The 12,541-nt window shown below is 60.2% G+C and overlaps 1 protein-coding gene across 13 annotated transcripts in view; it reads right to left on the bottom strand.

Annotated features, from left to right (window-relative positions):
- Positions 1-12,541, bottom strand: part of JAKMIP3 (Janus kinase and microtubule interacting protein 3) — a 53,326-nt gene that overhangs the window by 23,953 nt on the left and 16,832 nt on the right. For all 13 annotated transcript variants that reach the window (XM_016157529.2, XM_036223030.1, XM_036223031.1 and 10 more), the window contains exons 2-3: positions 7,506-7,737; positions 2,708-3,205 (exon numbers count right to left, since the gene is read on the bottom strand). In XM_016157529.2, the coding sequence (XP_016013015.2) occupies positions 2,708-3,205; positions 7,506-7,640 (633 nt within the window). In that variant the 5' untranslated portion in view covers positions 7,641-7,737. The remainder of the gene's footprint in view (positions 1-2,707; positions 3,206-7,505; positions 7,738-12,541) is intronic.

Genomic DNA, 12,541 nt, shown 5'->3' with positions numbered 1-12,541 from the left:
ACGAGAAGCAGCGACGAGAGGCGTCAGTGCGCGCGCAGATCGGCGACGCCGCGGCGCACCGCCGCCGAGCGTCGCGCCCCGCACCGCCGCCGAGCGTCGCGCCCCGCACCGCCGCCGAGCGTCGCGCCCCGCGCTCGGTCCTCCGCGCTGTGCTTCACGCCACAGCAGGGCAGCAGGTCTGCTCGCACCCGTTGCCACGCTCACGTGAGCCACGCATGGTGTCAGGACAAAGCTGTCACAGCTATGCTGTCACAGGCGATAGGAATTTCCCGGCTCCCTCATAACCCACGGGACCCGCGGTGTATGTGATCCGTCGTTTACGGAACGTCCTTATGCGGTGGTCACTGTTCCTAGATGTGAAGTCAGCATGCAAGTGCCCGGCACTGACGCACACCGAGGTGGAGTAGCATGTGGTCGCGCTGTGTGGAGGCCCCTCCTTCTCTACCGGCGCCGTTTCCAGCTCGGGGTACACGTTGAAATACACGTACCCCGAGTTGGAAAGGCACCAACGCCCAGCTAGCCGGGGGAGCTGTGGATTTGGGGGCTCTTCCTGTGAGGCCGGATGGACACTGTTGGGTGGCAAACCTCACAGCTGAAGGCTCTGGCCACGGCTCTGGTCCCCTGGGGCCCAGATGCCCCTTTCCTTCCCAGAGGGCTGTGGTATCTTGCAGGCCACACTGCAGAGAGCCCTGGGGAGGAGTCTATGTCACCACTCACACCTCCTGTGACCAGCCCTCCCAGGAGCCCAGGACAGGGGCTGGTCCCACCGTGATGGGCTGTGGGGCCGTGGAGGCGGCCGTGTCCCTGGATGAAATCTTAGCAATGCAGACATGCCTGTCCTCGGCCACAGGTGGCTCCTCCTCTGGGCACTGCGAGTAGTTTTTGCCAGGCGCGCAGCACACATCTCCTTAGGTCAGACCCTCATTTAAATCGCTTGCAACATTTCACTTGGTCCCTTATTAACTCATGAGTTAAATAAAAATTCTGACATGTGTTCATTGTATATTTGCATGAGAATCACGGTAATACCCTCCGTTAAGATTTCTCCGTTAACGGTTTTGTTATAATCCTAATAGAAAGGCCAAGGTTTCCACGTAGGAACACTGATTCTGAGGTTTACAGGGAAGCCCGGCGGGCCACGAGGGTCAAGTCAGTCCTGGAGAAGCACGAAGCGGGAGGACGGCTGACCCCAAAGCAGAGTAGTGAGCAAAATGGGCTTGAAGAGGGTCGATGACGCACCGAACGGGGTGCCGCTCGCCTCAGAACGGTCGCTGTACGGCGGGGGAGCCCGGGGGTCGAGAGGGAGGACGGCCGCTTCGCAAGGGCTACTGGGACGATCGTGTATCCACATGGAAAAACATACCTAGGCGCCCACAATGCGCACGCACATACACGTACACACACACACACACACACACACACACTCTCTCTCTCTCTCTCTCTCTCCAGGTGGGGCAAAGACCTACACGTGAAAGACAAAACTGTACAATTTTTAAAACATAAAGCTTATGGCTCCAGGATAAAAGGATTTCTTCAACAGACACAATAAGCATCAGTCCTACAGGAAAAGATCAACGAATCGGACTACCTAAGAATGTAAAGCTTTAGGTCACAAAGTGACACCACAGAGAACACAGGAAGACAAGCCGGAGTAGGCAGGTGCCTGCGTTCCTCGTCAGTGCTGGACTCAGCTTGCCCACCTGGCCGGAGAGCCTGCTGGGGCTGCGACAGGTGTCTGAGCCTGACCTCGACACCGGAAGTGCTTCCTCAGGTGCTGAGTTTCCGGTCGGGACGCGGAAGCTCTCTGCATTTATTTGGCTCACCTTTAGTTCACCTCAGGCGTGTTCGGTAGTTTTCAGAATCCCAGTCCCACACGTCTCTCGTTAAACTTATTCCTAAGTATTTAATTCTTTTTTTATGCCATTATGAGGGGAATTTTTAAAATTTTAATCTTGGATTGATTGTTGCTAGGATATAAAAATATAACTGATTTTTTGCATCTAGCTCTTGTGTCCTGAAACCTTGCAGGGCTCATTTAGTTGTTATTTTGGGGGAGTTTCTTGGGGTTCTCTACATGCAAAGTCCTGTCACCTGCAAAAGGCGGACCTCAGTTTCCCCAAATTCTGGAGGATGTCCAGGCTGCAAGGGATGAGATCAGGCGTAACCCTGACGACCCCCGAGCACTCCTGCCAGCACCAGGGCGCTGAGAACCCCGCCCCAGGGGACTGCGGGGACACCGGTCCGGGGATCAAAGGCGCACAGGCGAGGCTGCAGACGGCCACCTGGCAGGGTCCCGCCTCAGAGCGAAGCCGGATATGCGCTTAGCAGGGGACTTCGGGGCGCCCTCGGACCGTGGCTGTCACCCCGCGGCCCTTCTGGTCACACCCGTCTGGACCCAATGGGCCTGCCAGTGCGGAGCAAGTTGCTCTGCCATCAAAGCACTGGCCCTGCCTGACTTCTAGCGCCACCTGGAACCGTAAAGCGGGGGCGCCTTCCTAACCGCCTTGGGGGGGACCAGAGCTGACTTGCGGAAGTCCCGCTTCACCCCAAACCGGAACCGGAAGCCCGGCCGGGCGGGGGGCGGAGCTTGCCTGCCGCTGGCCGCGCAGCCCTGGACCCGGGTGCTGGTTGGAGGGGGCTGCGCCAGGAGCCCCCCCGCCCCCGAGGGCGCCGCCCCAGGGCCCCGCCGCCCGCCCGCGCCGCGTACCAGCCTGCGGATCTCGCGCTCGCACTCCTTCTTGATGCGCGTGATCTCCTCCTGGTGCAGGTGGTACACGCTCCTGATCTCGGCCGCCTTGATCTTGTCGGCCTGGATGACCATGGTCAGCGCCTCCTCCACCTGCCTCTTGGCCCCCTTGAGCTCGGAGATCTCCTGCTGCATTTTGATCTTCTCCACCTCGAACCCCTTCTTGGCCTCCTCCTTCGCCTCGGACAGCAGCACGGTCTTGACCTTGTCGGGGCCGCTGTCGCGCAGGGCGTGCAGCAGCGCCTGCAGCCGCTGGTTCTCGTTGTCCTTGATCTTGATGACGCGCAGCAGCTCGGCCTCGTGCTGCCGCAGCAGCGTCTCGCGCACGGCCTGCAGCTCCTTCATCTTCTCGTCGTGCAGCTTGGTCTTGAGCTCGGTGAGCAGGACCGCGTTCTTGTGCTGCTCGTGCTCGCGCACCTGCTTCAGCTCCTGGTTCTTCTCCCTCTCCACCTTGCTCACCTGGAAGACAAGAGCGAGGCTGTGGCTGGCTGGAGAGCCGCCTCCGCGCGGGCCCAGGCCGGGACACCAGCGTGGGGACGCGCCGTGTCTGTGTTGTGTGTAAGCACAGTGCTAGCTGCCGTTGGAGAACACCTCCTTACAGTGTGACTGGAAACGGCCCCCTGCGTCGTGGTGCAGGGCACGAATCCCCGCCCACCGGCAGCTGCCGTGACCTCGAGCCTGGGACGTGACCTAAACCCACTCTGCTGCTCTGCCAGGGGCAGGCCGAGCACAGGAGGCAAAACTATCTCCTCTCTAACGAACCTGAACCTGCGGGGGACAGCAGGTGGGCGCCTCCTGGGGATGGCCTGTGGGGAGCAGCGGGGCTCCTCCCCTCTGCCCAAATAACAGGGTCTCGTGCTTGCCTTAGGTGACCCTCCTGGCAAGCGGGGACACCAAGCGGGGCAGCTGCGCCATCTCTCTGGGTGACACCTTAGACTCAGACTTTTTGAAACACTCAGACTGTTTACTGAATGTTTTATTTTCACCTAGAAGCTGTGACCTTGGCTAAATGACCTCACTGCCCGCCGTCTGGCACAAACGGTTCTTGGAATGTAGGTGTGGGTGAGGGGCTGGGCTCCAGACCCGCCCGGGTGTGCGTTGGGGTGGAAGACTTGGGGACACCGCTGTGGGCCCACGAGCCGCAGCCCTCGCCGCAGCCCTCGCGGCCTCTCTCCAGGCTCCAGCTGCTTCCTGCCCGGACCCTGACAAAGGCGGCCACCTGACACTTAATGCGTCCACATGGACACTTCCCTGCCCCCCGCGGGCCCCCATCCTCAGTGCCCTGCACCTTTGGGGTGGGCATTGTCCTCTGCCCTGTCGTTCCCTCATGTGCACCCCAAACCAGCCAACCCCTCCCGCCCCGCCTCCAGGGTGCACCCCGAATCTGTCCATCTCCTGCTCCCCTGCTCTAAGCCAGCACCGCCTCCCACCCTGCACAGGAGAGCCAGGAAGAGGCACCGGTCACATGACCTCGAGCCACCAGGGGACCTCCAGGGGGAGGCCAGGGGGTGGGGCCCGCCCTCCGCCCTCCGCCCTCCGCCCTCCGCCCTCCGCCCTCCGCCCTCGCCCTCCGCCCTTGCCCTCCGCCCTCCGCCCTCCGCCCTCGCATGCTCTGTGGGCTGCTCGCAGCTCGGCGCCTGTGTTCTTTCCCGCTGGCTCCAGCTCCGACCCTGGACCCCCGCCTGCCTCCCCACCTCAGTCACCGCGCCGGGCCTTCTCCTGTCCCTCCCCTGCCCAGGTGTCCTCCCGCAGTCCCGGCCGGGGGCCTCTGCTGACTCCTCTGAGCTCCTGTCCAAGCCCTGTCACCCCACCGGCCCCGTGACTCTGTGTCACTTACTTCACAGCAATTCTTGCTCCCCGAAGGTGCCTTATTCTCTCCCATGTGTGCGAGTGTGAGTGGAGTGTGAGTATGAGTGTGAGTGTGAGTATGAGTGTGAGTATGAGTGTGAGTGCGAGTGCGAGTATGAGTGCGAGTGGAGTGTGAGTGCGAGTGCGAGTATGAGTGTGAGTGTGAGTGTGAGTGTGAGTGCGAGTGCGAGTGTGAGTGCGAGTGCGAGTGTGAGTATGAGTGTGAGTGCGAGTGTGAGTGGGATTGGAGTGTGAGTATGAGTGTGAGTGTGAGTGCGAGTATGAGTGTGAGTGTGAGTGCGATTGGAGTGTGAGTATGAGTGTGAGTGTGAGTGCGAGTATGAGTGTGAGTGTGAGTGCGAGTATGAGTGTGAGTGTGAGTGGGATTGGAGTGTGAGTGTGAGTGCGAGTGTGAGTGTGAGTGCGAGTGTGAGTGCGAGTGTGAGTGTGAGTGCGAGTATGAGTGTGAGTGCGAGTATGAGTGGGATTGGAGTGTGAGTATGAGTGTGAGTGTGAGTGCGAGTATGAGTGTGAGTGCGAGTGTGAGTGGGATTGGAGTGTGAGTATGAGTGTGAGTGTGAGTGCGACTGTGAGTGCGAGTGTGAGTGTGAGTATGAGTGTGGGTGTGAGTGTGAGTGTAAGTGGGATTGGAGTGTGAGTGTGAGTATGAGAGTGAGTGCGAGTATGAGTATGAGTGTGAGTGCGAGTGCGAGTATGAGTGTGAGTGTGGGTGTGAGTGTGAGTGTAAGTGGGATTGGAGTGTGAGTATGAGTGTGAGTGTGAGTGCGACTGTGAGTGCGAGTGTGAGTGTGAGTATGAGTGTGGGTGTGAGTGTGAGTGTGAGTGTGAGTGCGAGTGTGAGTGTGAGTGTGAGTGGGATTGGAGTGTGAGTATGAGTGTGAGTGTGAGTGCGAGTGCGAGTGTGAGTGTGAGTGGGATTGGAGTGTGAGTGTGGGTGTGAGTATGAGTGTGAGTGTGAGTGGGATTGGAGTGTGAGTGTGAGTATGAGAGTGAGTGCGAGTATGAGTATGAGTGTGAGTGCGAGTGCGAGTATGAGTGTGAGTGTGAGTATGAGTGTGGGTGTGAGTATGAGTGTGAGTGTGTGTGGGATTGGAGTGTGAGTGTGAGTATGAGAGTGAGTGCGAGTATGTGTGAGTGGGAGTGCGAATGGGAGTGTGAGTGCGAGCGTGCAGATTTTTTTTGTCCTCCACTCCCACTCCCTGCTCCACACCCACCCATGACACATGCTACACTGTTGTCCCTTCTCTGCTGATCGCCACCCAGGAAGCTTTCCTGGAGTTGAACGCAGGTCGTCTGTTAGGAGCACGGCTTGCCCGGCTTGCCGCGGGCCCGGATGTGGGCGGCAGTGCTGGCCCCGCCCCCACAGCCACGACCTGCTGCTGTGTCCCCATCCGCCCACCCAACAGTGGGCAGTCGTGGTCCCTCAGACACATTCTGAAATGGCGCTGGTGGACCCCCCACATCACTGAGAAACGCCACCGAAAGTCTTGCTTTTTTGATGTCTTGAACTCAGTGTAATCTGGAAAAAGGAGGTTCATCTCGCACGGGCCCTCAGACACCAGTCGCAGGGCCCTTGCCTGGTGCCGGGAGAGCTAGGGGCTCCGCCAGGCCCAGACCTGGGCTGTGTCGGGCGCATGCGCCCCCCTGGGGCTGTGGCGCGACCGGCGTGTACGATGCGCTGCGCGCCGGACGCTGAGAATCCGGAGACGCTGGCGAGGGCACCACGCGGTGCGTCTTCGCATCGGGAAGATAATGGCTATTTTCACCCAGTAAAACAAAGATCTTCGTTGTCACTGGTTCCTGACAAGTCCCCTCTTCTTCTCTTGCCTCTGCTAATGGGGGCGGGGAGGGCCGGGTGATGGTGGAGGCGTGGCCTCCGCGGCCACAGGCTGCTCAGGCCGAGATGCTCTGAACGCCGCAGGCCTGGGGCACACCGGGGGGCCGGCTCTGCCTCTGGGGACAGCTGTCCATCCCAGGCTGCTTGACGCTTGTGTCTTCGCCTCGTGGCCAGTGGGGCGCTGTGTCTGGGCCTCGTGGCAAGGTCCTTGCCCACGCTGCGACCTCCCGGTGCAGAGCAGGTGCTGACATGCTGGTCCCCACTCCCTGAGAAGCTGCACAGTTGCTGTGACAGCCGCCTTTTAGTATCCGTCCTGTCCCTCGGGCTCTCGGACCGTGTCCTCCCCAGCACCAGCGGCAGCCGGTCCTTTAATTGCCCCTGCTTTACAGAGCCGGGGACCCGAGGTGGGAGGGTGAGAGCCCCTGCGGCAGCCCCGAGGCAGACGCCCTGTGAGTGAGCATGCTGGGGCCTGGAGTCCAGGCCTCCGTGAGCGTCAGGGATCACAGAGCCTGGCTCTGCTTGTGACTTAACCAGGAGGAGTAACGGAGGAAGCGGCTGGCCTGGAGCGACCCTCCCCTCCAGCCCCAGGCCTCCGAGGGGGACGCATGCTGGGCAGGGGGCGAGGAGTCACAGCCACAGCCAGGTCCTCGGGCCTGTCAACCCTCTGGGAGGGGATCCTGCCCCGGGGTTCACCATCTCCGCAAGTCCCACCCTCTTTCCGCCCCTTCTGAGGGCACATTCACACTTCCTAGCAGCTCCTGGGGTGGCGCAGAGGCCATGGCAGACAGCGGGGAGGTGTGGGCCAGTGAGGCGGCCCCCCGGAGCCTGGCCTGGCATGGATGGCAGGCGTCCTCCACCAGCCCTCGCCCTCCTCCCCAGAGGCCCCCTTAGTTGCCCTCACGAGCCCAGCCTTCCCTGCAGGTGGCAGGGACCTCCGCGTGCTGGGTGTCAGGGCAGGGGGCCGCCCCTTCCCAGCTGCCTGGGCAGGCAGTCCCACGGAGACTGGGCAGACTCTGGGGGCCAGGAGAAGTGGGGTGGGGGGCGGGGACCCACCTTGCTCTTCTCCTGCTGCAGCTCGATCTGGATGTCGGTGAGCTTGGCCCGCAGCTCCTCGTTGGCGGCCTGCAGCCCGGCCAGGATGTCCGCCCTGTCCCCCTTGCCTTTGCTGCCCGTCCCCTTCCTGGACATGGTGAGGGTGGCTGAGGGGAGCCTGCCGGGCTGGGCTGTCCTCACAGGCAGGGGCAGGGGTCGCCTCGCTGCCACTCTGCTACATCTTCTCACTCACCTGCAGGGAACGCACACCTGGGTGAGCAGGCTGGCCTCGGCCTGAGCTCGGGGCCCAGCAGGGGCGGCCAGGCCAGCCTCTCACCTGCCCCGAGGACGCCGGTCCAGCCCTCCGGACAGCGCCCCCAACAGGACCCCCCATGCAAGGGCGTTTACTCTTTGCCCTTTGGAATGAGAGTCAGGGGACTTAAGTAAGGCCCGACTCTCACACGTGGGGGTGGGGCAGCCTGGCGGCAACAGTGGTGAACGCGGACAGCCCCTCAGGACCCGCGTTTTCCAGCGCATTTAGGTGGGAGCTTGCTCAGGAGAGCATCTAGACACACCAGTTACTGCTGTGCTTCCTCCTGGGAGCAGTTTCAGAAACATAAAACTCACGTGTCGGTGGCGGGCGGTGTGGCCGAGGGTGCTGCGGAGACCTGGCCTGCCAGCCACAGCCACAGCCACGGCCGCTGGGTGTGTAGCCCACAGGACCTGCGGCCAGCTCAGGGCCAGTCGCTCAGGAAGCGGCTTGTCCATTTGCTTCTGCGGTCGTAAAGTGACCAGCAATTAAGTTGGAAGGTCCTGGAACTTCCTGCTATTGAAACGGGCTTACTTTTTCAGAATTTTCTCCATAAAATTTAAGTTTGATTTTTGTCTGTCTCAATATAGTTTATCTATCAATTTAAAATACATGTATAATTATAAAGCAGTTTAGTCAATGATGTTTTCTAGAAAATAATGTTGTTGTAAATCTGAAATATTATCCACGAAAATATTTATTTTAGGGTTTGCTTTTTCAAATGTAAGATTTCTTAAAAACACAATCCCCCATCCCAAAAGGGCACACTGTGTCAATTTAGGGACGTGGGTCCGTAGGTGACTGGTGAGCACTCAGTGAGGTGGGCGTTAATGGTCCCCAATATTGTCCATGTGCCAATCCCAGAACCTGGGAGGTTTGCAGATGTGACCGGGGTTAAGGACCTGCGATGAGAGGTCATCTGGATTGTCCCTGTGGCCCAGTCCAGTCACACGGTTCTAAAAGCCGACGACAGCTCCCAGCTGAGGGAGAGAGACATGGCCTGAGGAAGCCTTGAGCGAGGGAAAAGGAGGTGGCTAGGAGCCCAAGGCGGCAGCTCAGAATGGCCCTCAGGTCGCACAGACCGAGACAATGGGGGCTGCAGTGCTGTGGGCTGCAGCTGCTAATCGCCCGAAAGACACAGACACAGACCTTCGAACCCCGGGGCCGCCCAGAGGCATGCAGCCGGCCACGCTCTGGTCCTCGCTCTGGCCCGGACAGCTGACCGGAGAACTGCAAGGTGACGGACGTGTGCGGTTTAGGGCTGGATTTGTGACAACTCGTTTGGCAGGAATGCGAGGTCAAGGCAGGCCTTAGCACAGCGGGGCCGGGCGCTGCGGCTGGCCACCTCCAGGACGTGAAGCCTCTGCTCGCCGTGCTCGGCCACCGGACAAAGGCCGTGTCATCTGGTCATGGGACGTCCCCACGAGGCCAGAGGTGTGAGCGGAGAGAGACGGCGGTGCAGCAGGCGGGGCCACTGCCTCGGGTCACTTTCCTGTGCCCTCGGGACCTGCCCGGGCCCAACCTCGTACACGCGCCTGGTCCATGTGACTCGGGTCCGTGTGACGACGGGTCCGTGACGATGGGGTGCTGCTGTGCACGCCCCTGCAACGGCCCGGAGGGCCAGGCAGCACCCGGATCAGGATGGCATGGTGACCTGGCAGCTCTCAGTTAAACGTCTGTCTCTACTAAGGCCCAGCAGCGAGAGAAAACGAACAGACTCAGAGAACATGAGGACGCTTGTGACCGAGGCGCCAGGGGCGGCTGTGTGAGCCGGGCCCGGGATAAGGATGGCAGACGGTGTTTCCAGCAGAAAGGTAATTTCTCTAGCCCAAATCATGTGATTTTACTAAACACGGAAAAATACCTCAGCTGGATAACGGAGAAAGATTGCACGGTTCAGAACTGGGGCCTGTGTTACCTACGAGCACAGAACACACTATATTCAGCGGCGGCGGGAAGGATATTATTCACAAATATTGCGATGATAATCAGGGGACTGTGAAAGAAAAATCAGTCTGTGGAACACTGCCGTCCTAGCATAAAATTCTAAATGGATTAGAGAGAATTAAGGGTGAAAATCAAAGCATTATACTAGCGGGAGCAGCAGAGTCGAGCATTTTTCAAACCTCCGGAGAGAGGCCTTTCTAGCCTTGAAGAAGATAAAAGGAATTCGCAAAAGGAAAGACTAATAGATTCCACGACATAAAAATTTACCTCTTTATTACTAAAGCGTGATGGAATCAAGAATCTAAAACAAGCCGAAACAATATTTGCAGTAAATACAACAAAAAACTTAATATCTTTACTATATTAAGAGATTATGAAATTTGATAATAAAAACACTCAAGATAAATGGAGAACTATCAAAAGGGATAATTTACAAAATAAGGAAATAAAAATGATTTTTAAAACATACAAGAAAACCTCCTCTGCCTAAGATGGGGAAAATCACAGGAGGGACACGCTGCCCTCAAAACGAGAAAAGCCACAAACCTGCGGCGCGGTCTCCCCTCCTCCCCTCAGGCCAGGAGAGCGAGGCCCAGGGCAGCCCTGCCGAGGGGCCGAATCCCGGTGGCAACAGCCCCATCCGGCTCCCCTCCCGTGGGGCGGGGCGAGGGGCGGAAACGGGGTGCGAAGGCTCCCGCCACACCCACCTCTTGGGCCTCGGGCTGGCACTGGGTGAGGGGTGTAGGGGGTGAGGGGCGCGAGGAGCTGGGGGATGGGAAGGCGGGGAGGGGGGGCGGGGAGGTGAAGAGTGAGGGGTGGGATATGTGGGCTGGGGGGTGGGGCGTGTGGAGTGGGGGTGCGGGGCGGGGGGTGCGCAGTGGGAGTGTGGGGCACGGGGTGGGGGGCGCGCGGGATTGGGGGCACGGGGTTGGAGGTGGGGTGTGGGAGGCGCAGGGTGCAGGGCGAGGGGGGTGAGGGTGGGGCAGGCGCATCCAGGAGGCCCCGCCCCGCGTGCAGGCACCTACGCCTCTCGGACCGCAGGCTGCACCCGGAAACTTGAGCCCCCCCTCACCCCGGCCAGCCTCGCACTAAGTAACCAGCAGCAGCAGCGTCGCACCGGGCGTGGAGACCACCGGCGGCGCAGGCGGCGGGGCCCGTGAGAGCTCGGGGCGCAGCGGAGGCACGGGATCACCCCTCCAGCGCCCCGGGCTCCGCCCTGACCGCAGCCCGGCGGCGCCCGCCAGCGTGGCGAGTCAGCCCTGTGCACGGCCGGGCGGTGACAGACACAAACCCCCACCCAGTTCGACGGCGGCCGGCCGGACGCCCACGCGCCCGCACGCGAAGACGCGAGCCTGGCCCTGTGCACGCGTGGCTCCCTCCACCCCACCGCTCTCTGCCACCCGTGCCGGGCATTCGACGCAAATGATGAGATGCGGAAAAGCCAGGTTGTTGCAGAACGTTCGGGTAACTACACGTGGAACAGGCGGACGGCATGGAGCAAAGGAGGAGGAATCCTGGCAGAGAAACGGGAGCCGCGAGGGAGGCTGCGGTGGAAGCGACAGGAACAGCGACCTCGGCGTCGGAGGCGACGAGGCCTTTCCCGCCGCGAGAGCCAGCAGCCAAGGGAAGACGCCCCCCCGAAGGCGGGTGGGTAGAGGGGATCCGAGCGAAGCGTGAACAGAAGACACCCAAAGGGGCAGGCTGTCAGCCGCCTCGCACACGTGCCACCGGGCCCGGGGCTCGGGGGAGAAGCCACGCGGAGGAGCCAAACTACAGACCTGTTCAGAGTTCATGAGGCGCACCAAGCCCCAGATCCAAGGAGCCCCTCGGTCCTCAGACAGGAAAGAAGCTAAATGCATCACAGTCGGCCGATGACAACCAAAACTAAACGAAGACTCTTAAAGGGAACCAAAGAGAAGGAGGGGGCAGGTGACACTCAGAGGAACAAAGATAAAATTAGGCACGCAAGGAGAACGCGGAATGACATCTCCGAAGTGCCGGGAACACAGGACAAAAACCCCTGTCGACGGAACCAGAATTCTGTGCTCAGCAGAAGCGCCTGTCGAACAAGGATTCTGTACTCAGCAAAAAATATATTTCAACGACAAAGGCCTTGACCGCCACTTCGTACCCACTGAATGGCTACTGTCAATGTTTAAAAATAAAATGTTCAAAAAACCCCCCAGAAAATAACAAGCGAGGACGTGGACAAATTGGAACACCGGTGCACTGTGGTGGGAGTGTACATGGCGCCGCTGCTTCCGAAAACGGTCTGGGGGTTTCATACGGATCACGGGACCACCCAGCAGGCCCACTGCCAGGTGCATGCCCCGGAGCAGCTCGGAAACGCACCCACACGCGGCTCGCAGCGTCGCAGTAGGCAGGGTGTGGAAACGACCCGGCGCCCTCGACCCATAAGTGGATGAGTGACGTGCGACACAGCGTGCCGTGAACCAGGCGGGGATGGAAAGGACCGGAGCGGTGGTACAGGCCACACCACGGATGGACCTCGAAAACGTGATGCTGAGCGCAAGGGGCCCAGTCACGAGAGACGGCCCGCTGCGCGGCTGCACTTACATGGAACGGCCACAGGAGGCGCTGATGCAGAGAAAGGAAGCGGATTTGGGGCGGCGCCGGCAGGGGGCAGGGGGCGGGGGGAGGGGCGGGGGGGGGGCAGGGGTCAGGGCCGAGCGAGAAGTGACCCCCGAAGGGTGCGGGCTGTCTTCCGCGGGCGACCAGAAACATTCTAAATTTGTAGTGGTAGGTGTGCAACTCCGTGAATTTACGAAAGCCCCGTGAA

The sequence above is a fragment of the Rousettus aegyptiacus genome, unplaced genomic scaffold (genome assembly GCF_014176215.1).
Source record: "Rousettus aegyptiacus isolate mRouAeg1 unplaced genomic scaffold, mRouAeg1.p scaffold_m13_p_6, whole genome shotgun sequence".
In the NCBI taxonomy this organism is placed as follows: Eukaryota; Metazoa; Chordata; class Mammalia; order Chiroptera; family Pteropodidae; genus Rousettus; species Rousettus aegyptiacus.
The sequence above is the reverse complement of the archived record's forward strand: the minus strand, read 5'-3'. Positions and strand labels throughout refer to the sequence as shown.